Genomic DNA, 24,592 nt, shown 5'->3' on the forward strand with positions numbered 1-24,592 from the left:
AAAGCAGACCAAATGTCCAAAATGTTTGGTTATTTCACATGTGAGTTGGCAATGGATAAGCTTGTTGAGGGAAATCATGTTGTACCTTCTTTCACTTGGAGGAGGGAGTTACATGAAAAGAGTCAGTCTCTTGGATTTGACAGCTTTCATTACTGTTTGTGCTTTTGTTGCAGTCCTCTTTAAGAGCTAGCCTCTCAAAGGTTTCTGTTCATCAGAAATGGGAAAGCTGTGGAGACCCTTTTTTTTTTTCTCTTTTTTTAGAGATTTTTGGGAAACCGGCTTACCCATAACTGCACTCTGATGAAGGTATCGTATTAAAAAAAGAAAAGGCTCAGTTACTTTTTTGTTTTCTGTTATGTAAGCTTGATGGCCTTTTTTTTTAGTTGGTTTCTGTCTTGGTTTTATTTTAACTGCTTTAGTTAATAACTTTTCAAAACTTTATTTTTTTTTTTTTGTTTTTGCAATGAGAAAATTTATTTTTGCCAAGTGTTTAGAAATTGCTCAAGTACTTCTGTTGGTCAGTGAATGTGAAATGTAACTCACACCAGTCTTCACTGATGATTGATTGCCTTGGGAATCTGAAACTGGATGTTTCTCCTGTTGTGTATTAGGAAACTGATCCTGAACATCATAATGCTTCTTAAGAAGCAAAATATGAAGCAAAAAAGCCTTAGAAAGACAAGCAAATAATAGAAAAGTGAAAAAACTGCCATTAATTTGCTGATCTCTACAGTTTTAATGTGCTCTTTTCCACAGGTCACTGATCTTGATGATGAAGCTGGGTCCCCAGCTGAAGAGTTTAAAGCCTTTGCAGCTGATTCTGGCATGAACAGGAGCCAGTCAGAATACTGCAATGTTGGCACCAAAACATACTTAACCAACCATCCTGCCAAAAAGTTTGTGTTTGACTTCATGCGTGTGATGATAATTGATAACTTATGTCTCACACCAGCCAGCAAACAAACTCCACTGGTAGATCTTCTGCTAGAGGTAGAGTTTCTTTGAGTTTTGTGTTTTGTTTTGTTTTTTATTATTTGAACTTATTGTGAAGTTGTAGCTTTCTTCAAGTTTTATTGTTGTGAAGTATGTTTCATTTGTTAAACACTTTTCTGACCATGACAGCTGTATTGACTTTGTTGAGAATATAAAATCCCTGCAGAAATATTAAGGTTTCTGTTTTATTCACATTAGATAAAAAGAAATGTTGCCATAGATGGTACCAATTAGATAAAAACACATATGGTGCCATATGCTATAAAACCTCACAAAATAACTGTGTTATCTTCCTGTAAATTATCTTTTAAAGCTTGTTACACTTGATGAAAGCATCATCCTGTTAATGGTGAGGCAGGGAGGTGAGGAGTTCAGTTACTGTTTAACTGCCCACACCTCCTTCAGACAATGTATTTTGAAATGTTCAGTTCACATCAGTTCTCACTCTTCCTTGACCTGCCTTTTTGCCACCTCATCTTATGTATTGCTGAGTCTCCCTGATCTTTTTTGAAAGCTGCGGGAATTTTGGACCATGCTTGTACATTTCCTAACAAATTTCCTGGGGCAATTGGGCACCTCTTTGCTGTCACAAAGCAAAAAATGAAATGTCAAAAGGTGCAGTTATCCACTGACATCAGAAGGAGAGTTTGAGACCATATACTGTTGGTTGCCATTGCTTTACAGCTGTTTTAACTTGTTATCACTCATCAATGTTACTGGCCCCCTAGAATAAAGAGAATTGGGTATGTAAACACTGCCAAACTTAATGCTATATTGCTTTCTAGGAGTGTTCAAGTGAATTGTTCAGTTAGGGGTGATCGTGTGTTCACTGACCAACACAAGGTGCTAAAGTCATTTTCCCCTTTAGTTTAGCCCATATATCTATTATATGACTTTATCAAGGCTGATTTAGTAATATGCAGAACCCCACATAGAAGTGATGATTGATTACATTTGATCTATCCCATTTACTCATTTTACTGAAGGAGGGGTGACTTTGTGAACTGAGGAGATCAGAGTTTAACCATATGTTTAACTATAGTTAGAGTTTTGTGCACCTTTTCAGAATGTGTTCTTTTCCAGTTCCTATTATGGCAGAAGATAAATGTACTGGATTTAAATAGGAATAATGCCTGCTCTGTAAGACTGCTTGCAGCCAATGTATCCTTGACATGCACGCTTAAATTTTTAGATAAAGCCAAAACTTTTTACTTGGGACAGAATGTTAAGAGAAAATAAAAGTAGTTCACAAGAGCTGAGAAAAGAGGAAATCACCTAGGACAGCCTTCCTCTCCCTCTTTTTTTTGCTCAGAGATATTAATTATCTGAATATTATCTTCATATCTTTTTTCAGGCTTCCCCTGAAAGATCAACACGGACACAGCAGAAGGAGTTTCAGACATATGTTTTGGATGGAGTGATGGACCACTTACTTGCAGCTGATGTTTTATTGGGTAATATAACAAACTTTAATCAAAACACAAGGTTTTGGTTCTATGACTTTTTCTTTTTTTGTTGTCCTGTTATTTTGCATCTTGATTGTCTTTATTTTTCTCTCTGCCCTTTCCTCTCCTCTGATGTGTAAATGGTGTTGCTGTCCTTGCATGTCCCCTCACTACCTTGATTGTGCCGAAGCTGTAAAATAGGTTATTCAAAAAAACTACATGGCATAAATCTTTTGGATATGAAAGTCAGACAAATTGCAGTCACAGCAGAAAGAACTGAAACTGGATCTTGCATAATCTGTCATGTCCTTATTACCTTGGTAGAGTATCTGGAGTTTGTGTCAATTTATCACAGGTTAAAAGTTAGCTTTGTTTCCACTCCCTCCTACTGTAGCTTTATTATGAAGGCAGCACCCCAGAAAAAAGGATTAACACTCCATTGATAAATGGATAGGAAGAGAATTAGAAGCTTGTAAGTTGGATGTCAGTAGGGTAGGCTGTTCCACCAATGCATGGATTTAGATGATCAGGAAGGGGCCTGTAGGAGTATGGCTGCTCGGGGGCCCAGTTGGATTTCATGGTGGCCTGCTGGACTTCCCAGGAGCTCTAGGTCTGCCCTGTCTCCATCCTAGGTGTCATGGGGCTGTATGCATTTCTCTTCAAAAGTGCTTGTAAGGCTCCCCATTTCTTGCCATAGCAGTGATTTGTCTTTCACTGGGTAGAGTCCATTAATAAAATAAATTCAGAACTATGTTTGCTTACCATCAAAGCTTATTGTAGGGAAGCCATGAGGTTTTAACTTTATCTTTGACTGAATCTCTTTTGCAGAAGTCTAGAAAGCATGAACTAATGTAAGTGTATTTATGCAGATGGGTTTTTCTGATAAATGAAGAAAACTTTTGTGTTCTTTGTTACCTAGGGGAAGATGCATCTCTGCCTATAACGAGTGGAGGAAGCTACCAAGTGCTGGTGAACAATGTGTTTTATTTTACACAGCGTGTGGTAGATAAGCTTTGGCAGGGCATGTTCAACAAAGAATCCAAGCTTCTTGTGGACTTCATAATCCAGCTCATTGCACAGGTAACAGTGTTGTTCTATTAGCCTGCCTGCAAAACCATTTTTGAAGGTTAGGTTGAAATGCATGGAGTGGTGTCACTAAGCAACCTGCTAGTGACACATGTCAGGTCAGCATAGAAATATGCTTTTCTTCCCCAGGCTTCCTCTCTCTTTACTGAGCTTTCTTAGCTCATCTTGTCAGTGTGGAGTGCTTTAATATGGGTAGTTGAGTAAAAACTGCTCTCAGATGACATTATTTTTTAGAAATCCACCAAAATAAACAAATATACCTTGCAGGAATTTTGGGAAGCTTCCTAAATTTACCTTGATGTTTTTGGAAAGCCAGTGTTCTCCTCATATACTTTTATTGGAGATTGTTAGAAGACTGTGACTGTTAGAAATTAGCAACATCTTTATAGATGTTAGAATTATAAATGTATTATCATTAATGTAATTTTTGTCCTTGAAATTCACGGGATTGACACTTTTGGTAAAATACCAATTGTGAAAAATGAGCATGGGTCAATTCAAGGGAAGATTTTGTGCCAGTAAAATGATTTTCTGCTGCTATCTGATCATGATTTTTTTGCTCCTCATCAGTCAAAAAGAAGATCTCAGGGACTATCGCTGGATGCCATTTATCACTGCCTGAACAGAACCATCTTGTATCAGTTCTCAAGAGCGCACAAAACTGTTCCTCAGCAAGTGGCTCTCCTTGATTCCCTAAGGGTCCTTACTGTGAATAGAAACTTAATTTTGGGACCTGGGAATCATGATCAAGAGTTCATCAGCTGCCTGGCTCACTGCTTGATTAATCTGCATGGGGGAAGGTAAATATCTCAGACAGTTCATTCAAAATCAGGGCTGTGAAGTACAAAAATGTCCTGTTCTTTCTCAGTAATGGTGCTCACCTTGAAAATACATCAGCAAATTCTGGATAACTGGTTGTAACTTCCCAGCCAGTGAATTACAAACAAGCTGAAGAGATTCATTTTGAAACAAAATCAGGTTTGAAGATCCTGGGTATAGAGACCGTTTTTACATCCTTTTACAGAGGTATTTCAAAATGCTGACAAGTGTTTATCTAACCATTTTGTTATTATCCTTTTGTAATTTGAAATGTTTTAAAGATAGAAACACTGGTGCTAGGTAATTAATAAAGGTCCCATCACTTGATTTATTGCCTATTGAATCATTTCATACGAATTCTGTATCTTAGTACTTTTATGTAGAGCATTGAGTAAGTCCAGTCATGCATTAAATCAGGTGTCCATGACAGATGCTGTAGACACCCACTTTTCTGCATTGCTTCAAATGCCAGCCTGGCATTTTCATTTGTTCTTTCCAAAAAGATGCACAACTTGTGTTTCATCCAGAGACACTTGGCAAGCATCCTCAAACCCTGTTCTCTATTTCTGGCCTCGTCTGTTTTGTGTTTCTTCAAATATCACCATCTTCCTCTAGTGACACCAGTGTCCATGGCATGTCATTGTTTCATAAACTTTCAGTTCAGCTTGTGACCACGGATTGTCAGAACTCAAGTGAAGATATTTTGCTGTGGTAGCATGTATTAGTCTTTGTGATACTGTTACAGGGGATCAAATGCTTTAGCTTGGTATGTTGTTGGTTTTTTTTTTTCTGGTGGTTGTTAATTCATTGTGTGTTTGTAGCAATGTTGATGGGTTTGGATTGGAAGCAGAAGCCAGGATGACAACTTGGCACATTATGATCCCCTCTGATATAGAACCTGATGGAGTCTACAATCAAGATGTCAGTGAAGGTAAACTGAGAGTGACAAAGCCACAGATGTCACATAATGATGCTTCTGTATTGTCACCACTAATCTTTTACCTCAGTAACTCGGGGCAGGGGGTTATGGCGGGGGTGTTACCCAGTTACTCTCTGGAAAGGTGTGTGGGCTATGTGTGTGTATAAAAATATATAAAACATTAATGAAAAGACACTTGGAAATACCAAGACAGACATATCCAGGATAAGTTAGTGTTCTGTTAAAGTAGTAAGAGGTATTTATTCTTGTCTGGACATGCACCAGAATTAGGAATACTGCATTATTTGCACTGTGTTAAATGCAATGGAAAGTGGGTTGGTATAAACTATAAAATTATTATTTAGTGGCATCCTCAGGATCTTCCACTCAAAGGAAATGTATGAACTAGCTGTGGAAGAAAATATTCAGTGAATTTTTTTTTTCTTACATATGTACATTTAATATTTATGCATGTATGTACTTAGGCATACAGTCGTGTAAAAATACTCAAGCATATAGACACAGACTACTGTAAGGTTTGTTTCAATCTCATTTTGTTAGTAGATGGATGTGGGAGATGAACCACAGCTGATCAGAGCCAGTGTTTCAAATTCACGGGGGAAAAATGGCCAAAGTTAATTGATAGCATATTAATGGCAAAAAAAGACAGTCTGACCAAAGGCATTTCACACATCATGCAAGAGGGGAAGAAACTAGAGTATAATTGCAGAAATTATTCATTTCACTACTGTAAAAATACCAGTTCTGTAAGCGCTATAGAGAGCTTGCTGCTTGTGATCTTGTACTTGTACAGGTCGCCAGCTTCTTTTAAAAGCCATAAACAGAGTGTGGACAGAGCTTATCCACAGTAAAAAACAAGTTTTGGAAGAAGTTTTCAAAGTGACTCTGCCTGTCAATGATCGTGGCCAAGTGGACATAACCGTTGCAAGACCTTTTATTGAGGAAGCGAGTTTAAAGTGTTGGCAAAATCATTTGGGTAAGTATAGCAGTGATGCTATAGCTACTTCTTGACTCAGAAATCTGTTCAGCATAGGAAGCAGTTTTCCAGGAAAAGGACCTGGGATTCCTGGTGGACAACAAGTTAAAACAAGTTAGTTCTGTGCCCATATAATAAAGATGGTCAACTGATGCTTGATTGAATTAACAAGAGTTTAGACAGCAGATAATAAAGTGCCATAGATGTGACTCCTTTGATGATTACACAGTTCTGAGGTAATTGAGGTTAACCTGGATGTATGGAAAGACTTTCTGGAAACTATCTGGAACCTTCTGGAATGCTTGGTTTTACAGTCTCTGTATTTCTGGATATGCTTTGTCCCTGGCTGACGTTTGCTCCATTTTCCAGTATCTCCCTGATAGTATATTTGCAGAAATGTTTTGAGTGGAGTCAGGCCTTTCTGAAGCAACAGAAAAGGTTGAGTTTTTTTAAAAAACCCAACTGTAATGGGGGGCGCTGTGGAAATACCTAAAAAGCGCTCCCAACACTTTGTTTTTCAGCTCATGAGAAGAAATGCATCAGTAGAGGGGAGGCTTTGGTTCCAGCCACACAGTCCAAACTTTCACGAGTTAGCAGTGGCTTTGGCCTCTCTAAACTGACTGGTTCCAGGAGAAACCGCAAGGAGAGTGGGCTGAATAAACACAACCTCTCTACACAGGTAATTTCTGTCAGTTAATAACATGCAGTCTAAAATCCAGCAGTGTGTGTTCAGGGCTTGTGATAAATATCCCAATGGAGGGAATCTTGCAGAGTGTGAAGTGGTATCTGGTGCTTGGTTTTCTTTCCCTTTTTTGACTGTCCAGACTGGGCATCTTGCTGCTGTGTGTCCTCATCTACTAGGTCCATCTGCATATCCTTAACATTAAGCCAAGAGTTAAACTCTTTGTTGTTGGTGAGACTGCTCAGGTGCTTCTGGATACATGTGTGCTTTATGCCTTTGCTAGTCTGGGTCTTCAGTTCAGTTTGCACTACTGCACTGAAATGGAAGCTGTGAGGCAGATGTTTGTCCTCTTTTCCATCCTGCCCTCAAGATTATGTGGTTTAGGAATAATCCCTGTATGACCATGCATGTATAATGACCAAACAAATGCTGCTTTGTGCTGATTTTATTGTGCTACAAAGAAGAGTTCAGCAAAGCAACATGTGATGGTAGAAACCTGCTTGCTTAAAAAAAATTCACTTTACAAACCTGCTTGCTAAAAAAAAATAATTTAAAAAGAAGTCCAGAGCAGAGTAGCACAGCAGGGGTGCTGGTGCTCTCAGTAGAACTGTACCTAATGGGGCAGTGCAAAGAGTGTAAATTATTTGGGGCATTGAAAACAAAGGAAAGAGGGGTTTGAAAGTTTTAGAGGATTAAGTTCTTATTGTATTTAGTACTTGAAACACTGGGGACATGTTGGTTCAAGGTGTATTCCTGTCACAAGGAAATGTTTAACTCCCGTTGACTTAATCTGCGTTTGTGTCCTCTGGAAAAAACATGTTCCTAGTTTTCTTTCTGATCTGCAAACTAGCCAATAGGTTTGATAAAACAAAGAATTCTCAGTGCTCTGTCCTTTCCCTGGTGAGCAGGCATACACTGAAAGTGAAAGGGAAGAAACTCACCAAGAGCTGATGGGAACTGTTGCTGACTGTGTCAATAGAGGAAGCAATAATTGAAAACAGGCATATTGTGGGACAGAGTGAAGAGGGATGGGTATCTTCAGGATTTCCAGCGAACAAGGGAGCATCCACAAGATATTACTTATAAGGAAACAGGGAAAAGTAGTAATATTTGTCAGTGCCAATGTTTGGCTGTTTGGGAATGTTCTGAGCTATTAGTCATGTGTTTCAAATATTTTCCAAATGTTTGCCAGGTTTTTTTTAAAGGATATTCCTACACGTAATTTTATCCCCTTTAGAAAAAGGAACAAAATAAGAAAACACCAAACAAAAACTTAAATACTGCTGTGTGCAGCAGTTTGAAATTCATCATCTAAGTAATTTTTTTAAAAAAACTATTATTTGCAAGCAAATTTAGCAAGGCGATGAATTCATACACCTTTTCATACACATTTATTCATACACATTTTCATTCAAACAAAATTTTCATAAAGTGTCATTCTGTCTGTTCTCTTATCTTTGTATTAGGAAATTTCCCAGTGGATGTTTACTCACATTGCAGTGGTTCGGGACCTGGTTGATATGCAGTATAAAGAATACCAGGAGGTATGGTGGCTTAGAGGATTAATTACCTGACACTGCTACTTTGGTCTGTTAGGTTATGCCAATGCCATTTCTGGCATCATGGGGCTTGTAAAATATTGGCTTGTCATAGGTGAAACACTTGAATGTTTAGATACAGTTGTTATTTTTCAGGGGTTTTTAAGTGCAGTCCAATAAACAAATGAGGAAACTCATTTTGATCTGGTTGTAGATTAAAAGTCTTGTAAAGAAGCTTAAATAGTCTTTACTTAGAAGTGCAAAGAAAAAATAAAACAGGGAACAAAAAGAGATTGGAAATACGCTGTCTTTCTAAAACATTGTGCAGAAGGAAGAGAAGATGTGGAGAAGCATAAAATTTTCTGATGTCATGCAGTGATAATAAGTGGCTGCTCTGTGCTTTCCAGAATGAAATTGTTGCACCCTGTGATTTCTTCCAAACATTCTCAAAGACATTTGGTTCAAAGTAGTTGCTGAGCTGCGTGCTTATATAAATCTTAAGAAATCAACTTCTGAGAGAAACAAGTCATTGAAAGCAATTAGTTAAAAAAAACAACCACCAAACTCTGCTTCATTAAACTTCTCTCTACAGTGCAAATATAGGCAGGAAGACCTCCAGAACTATTTCATTCTTAAAATCCTTTTTCAACTTCAGAGTGGTTTAGTGTTAACATTTCTTTCATGTTTGCCATTTAGAAATATATTCAATTAACAATGCAAACCAAAAAGCAGAGTTTTTACCGTCTTCTTTTATTTTTTTTCTTTTTTCCCCCTTTCTTTTTTTTTTATTTTAAGAAGATTACAGTATGACACCTGCTTTTATGGTAACTGACACCACAAATACTAGAAAATGGTGCTGGAATTATTACTTACTACTTGCTTTTCTGTAGTGTGGTTGAAATGTCTCTGCTCATATCAGAGACAGGTTTAAAAGCCTCGCTCCTGATTCATTTACCAATGTCTTTGTGTTCAGCGTCAGCAGAATGCATTAAAATACGTGACAGAGGAGTGGTCTCAGATTGAATACGAGTTACTCCGAGAGAGAGGTTTGTGGGGTCCCCCCATTGGCTCCCATCTGGACAAGTGGATGTTGGAGATGACTGAGGGTCCCTGCAGAATGAGGAAAAAGATGGTGCGGAATGACATGTTTTATACTCAGTATCCCTACATGCCCGAAGCTGAGCAAGAAACAAACTTGCTGGTAAGTGTTCAAGAGTTTGTGATGGGTAGTTTTATGTCCTGCTGCAAAATCTATTTTTTTTTTATATAAGTTTTTCCTAAGAAATGTATTTTGCTCTGTTGGTATTATGTGGTATTCTGTCTATGTCGTAAATGCTTGGTAAAGCACTTGGCTCAAAACTAAAGGAACTTGAAGATTAGCAATTGCTACATCAGGTGAGGTATGCTGAGTGTTCCTTCCAGCAAACAACACAGGCACCTTCACAAGCCTCTAGAGGCTGAGAAGTACCATAACTATGGGAGATTTCAGTCTGAGCTCTCGTCCTTGTTCTAGATAATGTGGTAAACAGGGGTCTGGGAAAAAAAAGGAAGAAAAACCAAACAGAATATGGTCCTTGGTCTGTGAAATGTACTTTCATCCATCTGTGATTATGAAGGTGGGCTGTGTAGCAGAAATGTGTGTGGCCTTTGAAAGCTTGGCAGTTAGCTCCTTTTCATTTTGGAGCACAATTTTTAAGAAATGGAGCAGTCTTTATCGTGTCTTTTTAAGTATATGTATATGCATGCAGGAATTTTTTTCCTCAAATTAAGCCCGAGTGTCAAAGTACTTAGAACAAGTCAGTCACATCAGTCAGTCAGTTTTAAACCATCAAGTATATTTTGCCTGCTTGTGATCTGACACACAGTAGCTGTGGTGACAGTCTAGTTCACATGAAGTAGAGAACTGCCATCATGCATTCTTCTCAAAAGTGTTCTTTCTCTGATGCTTATGTAATTGATGCCCTGTTTTCAGTCTGACTTCTCAAGCAGACTTCCTGAGACATCTGATGATACCATTCCTCAAAAGGTAAAGAAACAAGTACACTGACCGAAAGAATGTCAAATAAATACAACTTTTTTCCTCCTGCATGTTAGGCAACCTTAACAAGGCTTCTACATTTGGCTTTCAACTTGCTCTTTCAGTACATAATTCCAGGCCTAAAGGTTTTTTCAGTAATCACATTAGAAGACGTTACTGTGCTTTCCTCAACCTTCACCTAATAAAACTTTCTGTAGATCTTACCTTCTTTGCTGCACACTAACAGGCTGTGTTGGGCTGTGCTACCACTGTTCTCACTGTGTGAAGTGTTGTGGCTTTGGGGTCTGAACTAATGGTCGGTGGAACATGTTTAGTAATGGGCAACACGATCACTGGGAAGCACTTAGTGGGAAAGTGTTTCTAAGAGAGGATCTGGTGAGCATTTTTTCTCCTTTTTGGCCATAATGGGCTGTAACAGGCCTATTTCTGTTAAAGCCCTTATTAATTTTGTCTTAGCTGGCTCTTCTCAGTTTTACTCTTAACGAAGTATACATATTTGTTTAAAAAGTGTGAATCCTGCCTTGAAAAGACCTGCTTGGAAGTGGCTTTTCTGCAGTATTACTCTTTTCAGGATTATGTGCTTCTCTGTTAATTAGATTTGCAGTCTTGCCCATCACTAAGTACAATGTGTAATGTGCATTCACTCATTTTGAATTACCGTCAACAAGAAACTAATACGTATAAATGGAAGTAATTCTATTATACAGAATATCTAATATAGATTGTTACTGTTGTCCTTTCTTCATCTTAGCAGTGCTATTTAGGCTTTCTCTTTCTAGGCTATAGATAAATTGTTTCCACAGGCGTTTTAAGCATTGTCTGAGTGGCATTTTTGTGGTGATAAGGAGTGAAGGCTTGGCTGAACATAAGTGAGCAAATTAGATCACAGTGCCTTAAATTTTTTATTTTGGGAACAGCCAGTTTTACATGAAATAATAACTCTCCATCTTGCTGATCTTAATCACTTCGTCACCCCAAGCATCAACTTGTAATAAAATTAGTTTGATTTTGATTTTTTTTATGAGTCGTTTAGTTTCCCACTATACTATTATACAGTTAAACACAAAAAACTCCAGTAATTTCTTATTTTAGGTATGTCCAGTTAATACTGCAAAAGTGGAGAAGAGAAGATCTTGACTTAAATGGCAGTGATATTCTACAATTCTGCATAATGTAAAGCACTGAACTGGATTTCTAATAATAGTATTTTGTCATTATCCCAACCTAATTTTGAAATTCATGGGAGATAATGCTGCAAAACAACAAAAAAAATTATTGTGATGGAGAACTGAACAAATTGTAAAAACTTTCTAGAGTTTGAGTGTGGGGTTAAACAGTAGTCAGAGAAGAAAATTTCCAACTGCAGTATAAAATCAATGGGTTTTCATCCATCCGTGTGTTTCAGTTTTGAAAAGACCCTTGGCTCTCTAATAACACTTTTATCTTCACCTGTATTTCCCGTGATCATTCTAACATATTAATTGTCCTCATTTAGTTCTTCTGAATGTTGCCTCCATAATCAAGTGAGGAACATAAGAATTAGCGTGTGATGGGGAAAGGGATGGACAAGGAGGGGAAAAAGCACCACAGACACACAAAAAATTCCAAACCAAACCAACAAACCCTCAGCAAAACAAAAACCCCCAAACCAAAAGACCAAAAACACCACCCAAAGGTACAAACAGTGCTCAAAGAATTGCTTCAGTTAAATGCATACTCTTGTACCAGTCTCCTGCCCATGAACCATAAGAATCTTTACCAAAAAAAGGAACAACTGAATTAGTGAAGAATTTTTGAACCTTAAAGCAGAGCCCGTTAGTGCTTTTAGGTCATATCAACTTCCACATATCTATATCTTTCCTCGAGGCAATTTTTTATTCAGACTATTGCCTTACAAAGAAGTCATCTGTCTAACAAATAAGCTGCAAATGTTGTAGGGAGTTATGAAAGGTGACGAAATGGCCATCTGATCAATCAGTTTTAAGCACAAGAATCCCAGCCTTTCATGTCAGTTCATAACATACTGGCCACACTTCTTATTTCCCATGTTGTAGGTTTATCTGCAGGCTTTTCTGCAACCCCACTATTACTTGAGTGGCTTAGTAGCTGCCTTGCAAATTAGCTGACAGATCAGAGATCCTGAGGAGTCCCTGTTCTGTATATGTGTTGGTGTATGACTGAGCACGCACAAAGCACTTGATGGGCATGCACTGTGCTGCACCCCCTGTTCCTGAAACACCTTCACTGAGTGAGGAGTTGACTGACCAAACAATTTCTTCAATTATTTCCAAGAAACCTGCTCGTTACCGCAGAGCCATAAGCTATGACAGCAAGGAGTACTACATGCGCCTGGCTTCTGGAAACCCTGCAGTCTTCCAGGATGCTATTGAAGAGAATACAGTGGGTGAAACAACTCAGCAGGAACCAGAACATGGGGAGGACACTATTGCAAGGGTCAAAGGTTAGATCATTTTGTCCTGAACTGTTTTCTTGAAATTTATCTGCCTTTATATCTTCTCATGCGTTTGCATAAAGATAAGCATAAGGAACCTGTAGGACTCTTGTTTTTCTGTCTTGGCATTGGGTCAGTAATTTGAAAGATGATAGGTTTTGTGAAGTTGATTTTTTATGTTTCAGGGTTTTATTTATCTGTCTCTGTTCTTCTTTTCCAGGCCTGGTGAAGCCTCCCCTGAAACGATCTCGCTCTGCTCCTGATGGAGGAGATGATGAGAACCAGGACCAGTCACAGGATCAAATTGTTGAGGGGAGTTCGATTGATGAAGAGGAGAAGACTGACAATACAACTTTGCTTCGACTTCTTGAAGAAGGGGAGAAGGTACTGTGTACTTCAAACACACTAAGAAGTTACTGCATTGGAATTTCTGCATTACATGTCACAAGCATGAATAATGTCCTATATAACTTCTCTGATCTGCAGCTGAATTTGCTGTATATTTCATCAGTTTCTTCCTTGAAACCAAATGTGGGCTTTGGTTCAAAGAGATCCTGACCCTGAAAACCCTGTACTGGGAACATTCTTTTTTTTTAACTTCTGCCTAAAAGGGAAAAACGAACATGTCCTGAAATGAAAGCTGTGAGTTATCCCATGCTTGGAATATAGTGTCAGCTTATTGAGTCTGGACAGAAAATATACAGAAAATATGAATGCTGAACTTGGCACACTGTCTATAATTAATTGTTCTCTTCATTAGAATGAAAAAGATTGATAACTAGTATTTTATCCCCAAGAACAACTTTGATTTACCATGCTGTATATTTAGACTTTGTCCATCTGAAGTATACCAGTAAATACAGTTGTGAGCTTAGTTGAGTGGTCTACAGGTTCTAAACTATGTTCAGGAAGCATAGTGCAAGTGGATAAATTGGTAAATAGATAAATCTGTATCATACTGAGAAGAATTTCTTTAACTCCCTCCCCAATTGCTAGTTGCAGGCATTATCTCTGATTAAGGGAGAAAATGACAGGATTTTTGCTGTATCTACAAGTGATCAAGGTCTGTGGCTTGTTCTAACAAGGCAGTGGTCTGAGCCTGAGCTCATTAATGGGTTTTCTCGAAGTGTTTGCCTTTGATTACAGATCCAGCACATGTACCGCTGTGCCCGGGTCCAGGGCCTTGACACCAGCGAAGGGCTGCTGCTCTTTGGGAAGGAGCACTTCTATGTCATTGACGGATTCACCATGACAGCCACCAGAGAAATACGGGACATCGAGACGCTGCCTCCTAAGTGAGTGGATTAACAGAGTTTCCTCAGTCTTTAATAGCTGAGCAAGAAGTATTTAATGAGATTTTTGAGAAGTCAACTCCAAACCAATGTAAGGTGCAGGAAAAACTCAGGTGCAACTTCCTCTGTGCCTATAAATTGCTCCATGTAGTATGGGATATTGTGAAAATCAGATTTTTCTGTAACTAGACTCTTACGAATTAAGAGAATAATTCTTTTAATTTCTCTTCTTTTTAATCACTTCTCTCTTGCCTGTTTATGTTGATTTACAGGATGCATGAGCCAATCATACCTAGAGGAGCAAGGCAAGGTCCAAGCCAGCTCAAAAGAACTTGCAGCATTTTTGCATATGAAGATATCAAGGAAGTGCATAAAAGGAGATACCTTTTGCAGGTAACTTGGACACTGTATTTGGATTGAGGAGACAACTTTGAAGTTTTGTGACAGTGTTGTCATTTTTAAAAACTAAAACCAGTATGTAACTCTCAGTGTTTGGAAAGTGAAACTATTGACTGTGTTGAAGTGTTTAAGTTGGGCATCCTTGTTGGCTCACCCTGGTTATTGTGTGTGTCAGTGAATATAAGTGGTCCAAAAATAAGACATCTGGCTGCACTAAGCAAAGTCTGCTTCTACCTAAGTTGGTGCCAGATGTAATATGACTAAGCTGGTCTGCACCTGACCTCCAGAGGTGATAAGTTAGTGTTGACATGGGTTTGTCCTCTTTGTTTTCAGCCAATTGCAATTGAAGTTTTCTCAGGGGACGGACGAAACTATCTTCTAGCTTTCCAAAAGGGCGTTCGAAACAAAGTTTATCAAAGGTATTGTAAAATAAGTTGGAACATTTAATATGAGTATTTCCAAATATCTGCGTTGAGCCGTTTTTGATGCCTGGTGGCACCTCAGTGCTGCACGAAAGAACCACTAGAAGGCGCTAAATGCCTTCAGCGAGAAACCTGTCATTTGATTTTGTTGATGTTCTGTAGCAGACTCACAGCAAAGTCTGTAACGGTACTAATTAAACTCTGATTCTCAGGAGATGACACACCCAGGACACAAACACTGATTGTAATCTCCTTTTCACTGCTGATGCAGGTTTCTGGCTGTGGTGCCATCTCTGACCGACAGCTCGGAGTCGGTGTCGGGGCAGAGGCCAAACACCAGCGTAGAGCAAGGGTAGGTGACTCTGTTCCTCACAAGCTCTAGAGCTCATCAGTTTCCAATACATGATGCTTGCATTAATGTCAGGATTATCTGGGGAGTTCTGCAACCTCTGTTTATAATTGGGCATCTCCAAAATAAGTAACTAGTGATGATGTGGTCCAGTTACTTTTAAGTGTATTTAAAACAAACACACAAACAAAATGACACAAAATGTCAAAATGAAACAAATGACAAAGAAAATGTCATTGGCAGCACTGGTGTATCCTCTTACTAGTTAATATAGAGTTTCAAGATTAATGTTGTCAGTATGCAGATACATTCTGAAAAGAATTAGAGTGCTGAAGCCATTAGATGTGTCCAAGTTCTTAAAAATATTTCATGCAGTAGACACCACTGGCACTGAATTGCATGGTTAACATGCATAATTTTTACAGTATGTGTTTAGAAGTTAAAAAAGAGTACTGCTAAAGACCCATTTCTCTAATTGTTGCAATTTACAAGATTTATTCCTGAAACTTTGAATTGTCTTGTGAAGATGTAAGCCAGATCTTACTGCTAAGTCAAACAATGCATGTTCTTCTTCCCATTAGGTCTGGCTTGCTTAGCACTTTAGTGGGAGAAAAATCTGTTACTCAAAGATGGGAAGTAAGTATCAAAATTTTAGGGATTACTTTATATTAAATTCTACATTTTGTAGTGATATGTAATTAATCAGCACACATAAGTTGCATCCTCTTATTCAAACAGCTGGAATATACTACTGTAGAAAGTGTATCTCAGCATTTTAGTTTGTAATATTTCATTATATCATCTTCAAATAGGAAATGATTGTGCCATTGAAAATGCAGCTGGGGTGGGGGGAGGCTGTAGTCAAAGTAAGATGAGCATTGTAATATTGAAATAAATTTCATATGTTTGGGGAGAACACTGAACACTGACAGTCTGACAGTGTAGACATTTGATTGTTGTAAAGTGAAAACTTTACAGTGCTGTTATCTGTCTTCCTTAAGAGAGGAGAAATCAGTAACTTCCAGTACCTGATGCACTTAAACACTCTGGCCGGCAGATCCTATAATGATCTCATGCAGTACCCTGTCTTTCCCTGGATCCTCGCAGACTATGACTCAGAGGTAAATGAAGTACCTTGTCAACCTTGCCACTAATCTTTTATAAGTTGGAGGTTTTGCAGATATTACAGTTGGCTCATGCTCAGGTAAAACCAAGCATGGAACCTTTATCAGTAGTTCTTTAATTCAGTCTATTTTGTTTCTCCCACTTATCAGTGGTAGGGTATGAGAGATTCTTGGCTGTCTCGTGTGTGCAGGTCCTTGCCTGTGCTGATTTTACAGATATTACAGTACACAGGTGAGGGCTTGGGATTTGTAGGGAGGCAGTTGTCTCTCTAGGCTGCATTAGTTCCTATAAGCCTTTACATTAGCTTTTTTCTGAATATCCTGAAGTCTCCTAAGCCCACAGAGAAAGCATCCTTGTCCAGAAGGCTGTGGTAGGGGCTACAATGAAATCTGGCCCCATGGTGAAGAATCTGCTTCTGAAAAAGATGAAACATCTTATTAATGTCTTTGTGGTCAGGCATTGCCATCAGCCAGACCATAACGTAAAATATTGTTAGTGTGCTTGTCGAGTATTCAAGAACAGAATTAGGGGGAATCGAGGACAGGATGAGGGGAGCAGGACAAAAGTTATCCAGAGCCCAGATGTGATTTAAAATAAAACACACTGACTCTCTTGGATCAGACTGAAGGACTGTTTAAAGCATATCCAACATTGCACCTGCTGTGTGTGTCAAAAGCAAAGATAACAGGCTCAGGAGGTATGTGGCATTAAATATAGTAATCAACAGTATTGAAGGGGTTTGATTTGGTTTGGTTTTATAAAATTGTTGTCTGTTTTATTTTTAAAGGAACTGGATCTTACAAATCCCAAAACATTCAGAAACCTGGCGAAGCCCATGGGAGCTCAAACAGAAGACAGGTTAGCCCAGTACAAGAAGCGATACAAAGATTGGGAAGATCCCAATGGTAAGTACTGATCCATCCTTCAGGAAGAGCAGAGGGAGGTGTGCCTGTCATGTCATGGGAGAGACTCATGCATTTTTACATTATGGGTAAAGAGGTCTGGATATGGATATGCAGAACTCTACTATGTTTTTTAGTGACTGTCCAATGAACACTGAATTAGAGCAAAGGGGTGTTGGTTTTCTTGCTGTTTGTTTTAAATACAAATGACAGGTTTTGTTTGTATGTAAAAACAAAGACAAAACAGTTGCACATTTAGAGGAGTTTAAAACTGTCTAAAGTCTGGAATGGGCAGGCACATGAAGCACAATCAACTCTGTCTGCTAATACAATTTGAGTGTTGTGTCATGAAAATAAGTACTAGAAAGAATGAAAATACTTCTGCATTAGCAGTATTGTACCTTTTTCATTTCTAATCTTAATGCATGTTTTTTGGCTAAAGAAACAGCAGTTTGTTGACTAAAAAAAAACTCAGAATGAGATGCAATTAAGCTACATATTCATGATTTTAGAGCTTCCTTATATATTGAAAAAAACCTTTTGTATGGCAAAGCAACTCTTCTTATATGTTTTTATCAAAGACAGAGGCTTGTTTAACTACTGCAGTGCTGTTCTGTATCAAACACAACAGGTGGCAGAGGCATTCATTTCTTGAAATGTATCAGTATTTTCTAAGTGTGTTTATAAAGACTTTTCACCAGGAAATTAAGAAAGTGAAAGCTGTACATAATCTGTAGCCAACAATTCTGATATGTATTTCTGCCTAAGGCTTTAATTCCACAGTAACTGATAAGTCTAAAAGTAAAGAAAAATAATTCACAGTTTTTTTAAAAAACGTTTCTTCAACAGAAATCTCCATAGCTGCACTGCAACGTTTCAATTAGTTAAAATAAAAAGTGACTAACCATTCAGTATTGCTTTGCAGAGGCCCACTGAATTAGGGCTACTGGACTGCAGCCAAAACTCCAGGGATGGCCTTGACAAAATATAAAGCTTTCAAATTTCTGAGAATGAAAATTTCAGATTCCAATTTTAAATGTGACCATGGTCACAGAGTAATTAAAATACAGTACTAATTCTTTTTTTCCAGTCAGTACTGAATTTGTCACCTAACTGCTTTATTTCTTCTATATTTCTGCTGTTTAATCTGTAGGGGAAACCCCAGCTTATCACTATGGGACCCACTATTCATCAGCCATGATAGTGGCTTCCTACCTTGTTCGGATGGAGCCTTTTACTCAGATTTTCTTACGGTTACAGGTAAAAATTACATCACTTTGTATTTCTTGCCTGTTATGTATTTCAGACATAACTGAAAAATATGATCAGTCAGCTTTGTTTTCATAGAATATCGTGGAAGAAATACCTTTTGGCAGAGTTGTTATTGCCTGGCAGGTTTTTGATGTGTCTTTTAAAAAGATGTAATGAAATACACTTTTTTTTCCCTTGTAGTATGAACATTTTTCTAAATGTATGCAGAACAAAGTATCACCAGACAAAAACCAAAGCAAGTTTTGTAGTGAAAAATACTTTGCTGCCCATGCTTTATTTGTATGTTGTTGAAAGAATCATATGCCAGTTGTTTAGTTCTGTGCTGCAGGTGTTGAAAGATTTTTATTTTAAACCAGTATGTTTATCCAAAGAGACATTTTAGTACTGAGTGTTAAAAGAAACAAAAGTTTGCAGGTCCTGGAATTGTTTGCCAGTTTGATGGGTAATGCAGTTTGTAATATTACATGTCACATATTTTCCTAGACAGAAGCCATCAGGCAAAAAAGATTTGTGTTTCTCTGTAAGAGACCGAAGTCAGACTGGATATCTCTTTTCTTAAAGTTTTGTATCTCGGTGCTCTATGTTTACAGTTATTGTGTTCCAGAAAGTAATGCAGCTGATCAAATCCGTTGTGTTAGAGGAAGAAACGTGCTACGTTCTAGTGTCTTTATTAGGCAGAGGATGCTCTGATTTGCCTTCTTGGTGAAACCTGCTGTGCTGAGAAATAACTGTGATGTTGGTGTGCCTCCGTTTCTGTCCCTCAGGGCGGTCACTTTGACCTGGCTGACAGGATGTTCCACAGCGTGCGCGAGGCCTGGTACTCAGCGTCGAAGCACAACATGGCAGACGTGAAGGAGCTCATCCCAGAGTTCTTCTACCTCCCTGAGTTCCTGCTGAATTCCAACAATTTTGACCTAGGTAGGCAATAAGAGCTTGATAGCATCTGTATGGGTGTAAGAACAGTGCCAGACAGTCCAACATGAGATAAAAGCGTCTCCTGATACAGGCGGAACTGAAAGGTTACTTGCACATTCTGACATGAAAGCAAAAGCAGGAGTACTTAAGGTATTTCCTGATACTTTATGTTTATTCAGTGTTGTATTTGCAAGTCTGAATAATTCAGAACTCATCTTTTCACTGGGAAGAGTGTAGCAGGAGTTGTTCTTTCCACTGTGATACCTCAGATTTATTTTTTCAGATTTATCATTTAAGATGTTTTCTCAAGCAATGAGTGTTCATTTTAAGCAGTTCATACAAAGTTTTTTCTGAGAATTGCTGAACAAGTCACTGAAATACCCAGAAAGGTTTTTTGTTTGAAGTGGTTTTACTCGATTTTGGGTTTTTTTTCCATTCAAAATGGAAAATCATATTTTAGTTGGAGTTTCTCTACTTTGCATTTTTCTTCATGTAACTTGCTACTCCTTGATGGTGTTCACTATCTTTGTGTGCTTATTTTTTTAAGCTTTGCAAAATCTGTTTGGCAGTCTTCACTTTTAGAACTTTGTTTTGAAGTATTCCTAATGGTTTTGTTGAAATGTCACAGCTTTTGTGACAGTGATACTCAACAGGAGTCAGATATCACACCTGTTCTCTGTAGGACATGCATGTTACTTAGGGTTTTTTGTAACTCTTAACAGTGGCATTAAGCTCTTATATTCTGAGCTCTGTGCTGTGAACCTAACAAGCAACAGCACAAGTACATAACTGAGAAGTCTCACCAAGTACATTTTTGGTAATCACAATATGCCCCTATTTAATGCTCAGAGTGGGAATAGGGCTGTCCAGGGCAGGATGAATGTATTGTGCCCAGACCATGCCCAGGGGAATCACCTATATCCTTGGACATGGAGCTTGGGGGGGATACCAGTTAGCTACTCATTGTTAGGAAATGAATATTTAGCCTGTATTCCTATGATGTGTAGCCATTCTCATGGGTAGAACAATAATTCCATTACATGACACAGAATGTTTGTATTGTGATGTTCCACCAGGGTCTCTCAGTACAGTTTGCTGTTACACTGTCTCATACTGGGCTTTATTTTCTTCAAAAAACACTCATTTGACATGTCATTGCTATATACATGCTAAACAGATGCCAAATACAGGTTATTACCCTCTCTTAAATTGGGACCAGCACCTTTATTTCAGTTTTCCTCACAGAATGAGAACAGTGAAGTCAAACAGAAGATAAGAAAATGACCCTTGCTGTGCTGATTCCTCTGTGTGCAAAATGGGCAGCTGCTATGGTAGCAGTTCCCAGTAGCAGGGTTGGCTGCTCAGGTGGGAGCTAAACTGGCACAACAAGGTTCTGGCTGTGCAGTGATCACAGAGGGCTGTTTTATTGGCTGGTGTTTGCATTAACTTTCATGCATGGCAGTGGATCTTTCCTGTGACAGGAAGAGAAAAGCAGAAATTTACTTAAATAGAAAAATAGACAAAATAATCATGTTCCAAGAACACTTAAAAGAGAAACATAGAGGGTTTGAATTCAGACTGTACATTACAGTATTGTGAAGACTGAGGATGTGTAATCTAATCAACACCACTAGCTAGAAGAGTAATGTTAGTTTTGAAGACCATATGCTGAAACACTTCTTCAGAAAACTTAGCGTGGAATATTTGAATTCTTCTTCCTGCAAGCCGTCTTGCATGAACAACCAAGGCAGAATTTTTCATGTTTTGTTGCTTGCCAGTTAAAAACAACATAGTATTTTAAAGAAAAGACAAAAATGGCTTCCTTTATGAAAGAGAGGTGTTAGAATTTGAATTTTTTTTCATAATATTTTTTCACCTTTGCTGTTGCAGTGCAGTTTCAGTGCTTCTCTCCAAACTTTTGTTTTCATTTTTGTCTTTTTAATAGGTTGCAAACAAAATGGCACTAAACTTGGTGATGTCATACTCCCTCCGTGGGCAAAAGGAGATCCTCGTGAATTTATCAGAGTTCATCGGGAGGTAATTTGCACTTTAGTAATGACAATAGAAAGCCTCAGTTGGGACCTTCCACTGCATATTAATCTAAGCTCAGTTTGTGTGGTCACAGTTAGCAGCCAGTTTGTGAGTTCAGGGTTGATGGCTGATTGTTGTCAAGGTCTGTAGAACCAGCTTTTCCTCCCCTTCCTTTTTGGCCAGGGAGTACATTGAGGCAAGACTTGCTTCAGTGAAAAGCTGTATCAGAACATAACAAAAACATGTCAGAATATGTTCTGCATTTTTCTTTGTGGCAGGTGTAGTAAGCTCAACCCATGACCAGTCTGTCTAGTTTTAATGCATGCCCTTTGAATTTCAGGCTCTGGAATGTGACTTTGTGAGTGCACACCTGCATGAGTGGATTGACTTGATCTTTGGCTATAAACAGCAAGGTCCTGCTGCAGTAGAAGCTGTAAATGTCTTTCACCATCTCTTCTATGAGGGGCAAGTGGACATATATAACATCAATGACCCATTAAAAGAGACAGCTACCATAGGATTCATTAATAACTTTGGACAGATACCAAAGCAGGTATACCCGTTGTAGAATTCTTATTTTGCGGTTAACACTTAAATTGAAATGTGTTAATGTGGAACAAGAAGGTGTTTTAGGAGTAAAACTTGTTCTTCCAGTGATATGAAATCATTTACATTTCTGTCATACATGATGCAATGATTAACTTTAGGCTTTCCCTGTGAGATTAGAAATGTCTTTTTTTTCCCCTTTACATCCTTAAAGGCAAAATGAATTATAGCTCAACTCTAAAAATCAATATAAAAAAAAAAAAGTATGTTCCTGCTGCAAAGTTAGAGGGGAGGAGTGAAAATGTAGTTTCAAAGTAAAGCCTAGTGTTTAGGTATTTTAGGTTATCCTGTAATAAAATTATTTCTATAATAGCTATGCTTCCTTTTTTTACACCAGTCTCTTGACGTTCTACAGGGCTTGGCCACATCTTTTATTTGAAGAATATGTTGCAAAAAAAATTAAGACTTTAAATTAAGAAGCTATGACTCTTGTAGGACAGCTGTAGTTGAGATAGATAGACACATTTTAAAGCTTTAAAGTTTTTTTTCTCTTTAAGAGATTAGATTTAATATTACATTTAATAATTTAAAGTTTTACTTTGTGGGGTTTTAGGTTTGGGGAGATTGACTGGGGGTTTTTTTTGGTTTTTTTTTTGTTTTTTAATTGTGCATTTCTTTAGAGTCAGCAATTCACTGGGAACCCCACTAATGTGTTGGAAACTTTAGACTCAGCTCTCAGCACTTAATGTTTTAGGACAGCCACGGGATATTTCCTGTGGCAACTCACTGACAGCTGTCGGTCTCTCACAGCTTGGAAGGAAGGCTAAGAACTGTTCATCTGTCTTCTGTGGCTTTTCTCCTTTTCCTTCCTTGCACTCTCTCAATAATCTAATTATGTAGTGGCTGCAGGGTTTTCTCCTCTTACATAATAACCAGTCACTGGGTTGTGATGATAATCAGACATGGCCCAGCTAAAGCCAGATGAACAGATAGGGGCGGGGCAGGGCAGTGGAAGAGCATTGCAGCTGAGTCTGAAGGTCTGCCTGAATCTTCCAATGTCTGTTGGATACGAATGTGGTGAGATCTACCAGAAACTGCATGAGGAAATAAGCTGCAATAAAGTCAGGAAACTCAACTTCTTCCAGTCATTTTTGGTGGTGAGTGCTCTTGGAGCACATTTTTATGTGACTGTTGAGTTTTTCTGTTACCCTCTGACTTTCCACAGAGGATCCAGGGCAGGCTGTCTCAGGAAAGGGCTCTGCCCTTTTTCACTTCTTTGCTGCACGGAGATGTAACATGGAGACTACATCTTCTTTATCTCATCTCTTACACTAGTAATGCACCTTGTAGTTTGGTTTTCCATTTTAAAAGTCTGTGATGCAAAACGTTGCAGAGCTGATGCTATGTTTATAAGAGGGCTCTCACCGACTGCAACGGGCCTGAGATGCCACACCGTGAGGGGCAGAGCAAAATGAATAAGCAAGAGGAACAGTCATTCAAAGGAGGAGTTGGTTTTTTTGTTGCTGGAATTGGAGAGTTTTGAGATCCGTTGTCCATGTGAAACACTGTATGATGGACCTTCTCTCTCAGTCTTCCCATAACCCAGCCAGACAGGAGGCATGCTATCGTTCAGGGACGGGGGTGGCATGCAGGCTGTGTTGTTATTTGTACCCAGGGGGTTGGTACAAGCAGTAGAAACACATCTACACCATCATAGTTCAGCTACCTCAGGCTTATGCATGTTCCCTCTGCTTTGGAAAGGCAAACAGGTAGCACATTTCAAGGGGCTCAAAGGAAAACAAGTTTCAGCATTGGAAATTCAGTTCTCCTTTCAGTGCTGTCGTAGCCTCTCTGTGAAAGAGCTGTTGAAATCTTGCAAAATACCACTCCACGTTTATGTTTGTGAGTTACATATTGTAATACATAGCATCTACCACCTAAGGTGTTTATTATTAATTTATCAAGTGATAAACCTTAGTGTGTGTCACTGATGAACGTGGCCTATTAGAAGCAACGATTGCCTTGTTTAACACTGGAATGGTCACTGAAGCGATAAAATGTAAATTCAGCCCCTCATAATGAAAAGCTATGCAGAAGATAATCAGGGACTCAGATGCCTTTCTTGTGCATGATTGTCATATGGGGTCCCATTCCACACCCACCCATGCTGTTACTCTGTTCTTTGGTAGCCTGACCACCTCCAAGCGAGTGAGCTGCTGTTTGTGGGACACAGTTTGTTTCAAAGCCAAAACTTAGCTTTCAGTTTACCATGGGTTAGAATTTCTTACCGCGTTATGCATCAGCTTTGGGATTTTTGCTTGCTTTAATTCAGCTGCTTTTGCAACTGGGAGCAGCTTTAAAAAAAACTTT

General features: G+C 38.6%; 1 protein-coding gene across 9 annotated transcripts in view; it reads left to right on the top strand.

The window, feature by feature from the left end:
* The window catches only part of WDFY3 (WD repeat and FYVE domain containing 3), a 167,008-nt gene that overhangs the window by 129,727 nt on the left and 12,689 nt on the right, over positions 1-24,592 (top strand). For 5 of the 9 annotated variants that reach the window (XM_051790880.1, XM_051790879.1, XM_051790884.1 and 2 more), the window contains 24 exons: positions 262-306; positions 757-990; positions 2,348-2,447; positions 3,358-3,518; positions 4,095-4,324; positions 5,165-5,274; positions 6,077-6,259; positions 6,781-6,938; positions 8,408-8,485; positions 9,453-9,680; positions 10,452-10,505; positions 12,810-12,978; positions 13,190-13,353; positions 14,116-14,264; positions 14,534-14,654; positions 14,994-15,079; positions 15,354-15,434; positions 16,013-16,067; positions 16,433-16,552; positions 17,344-17,461; positions 18,612-18,718; positions 19,495-19,648; positions 21,591-21,682; positions 22,017-22,229. In XM_051790880.1, the coding sequence (XP_051646840.1) occupies positions 262-306; positions 757-990; positions 2,348-2,447; positions 3,358-3,518; positions 4,095-4,324; positions 5,165-5,274; positions 6,077-6,259; positions 6,781-6,938; positions 8,408-8,485; positions 9,453-9,680; positions 10,452-10,505; positions 12,810-12,978; positions 13,190-13,353; positions 14,116-14,264; positions 14,534-14,654; positions 14,994-15,079; positions 15,354-15,434; positions 16,013-16,067; positions 16,433-16,552; positions 17,344-17,461; positions 18,612-18,718; positions 19,495-19,648; positions 21,591-21,682; positions 22,017-22,229 (3,210 nt within the window). The remainder of the gene's footprint in view (positions 1-261; positions 307-756; positions 991-2,347; positions 2,448-3,357; positions 3,519-4,094; positions 4,325-5,164; positions 5,275-6,076; positions 6,260-6,780; positions 6,939-8,407; positions 8,486-9,452; positions 9,681-10,451; positions 10,506-12,809; positions 12,979-13,189; positions 13,354-14,115; positions 14,265-14,533; positions 14,655-14,993; positions 15,080-15,353; positions 15,435-16,012; positions 16,068-16,432; positions 16,553-17,343; positions 17,462-18,611; positions 18,719-19,494; positions 19,649-21,590; positions 21,683-22,016; positions 22,230-24,592) is intronic. The other 4 variants (XM_051790883.1, XM_051790888.1, XM_051790885.1 and 1 more) reach the window with 3 other exon arrangements.

The sequence above is a fragment of the Manacus candei genome, unplaced genomic scaffold (assembly GCF_025592945.1).
Source record: "Manacus candei isolate 608988 ecotype Guabito, Panama unplaced genomic scaffold, ASM2559294v1 h1tg000028l, whole genome shotgun sequence".
Lineage (NCBI taxonomy): Eukaryota > Metazoa > Chordata > Aves > Passeriformes > Pipridae > Manacus > Manacus candei.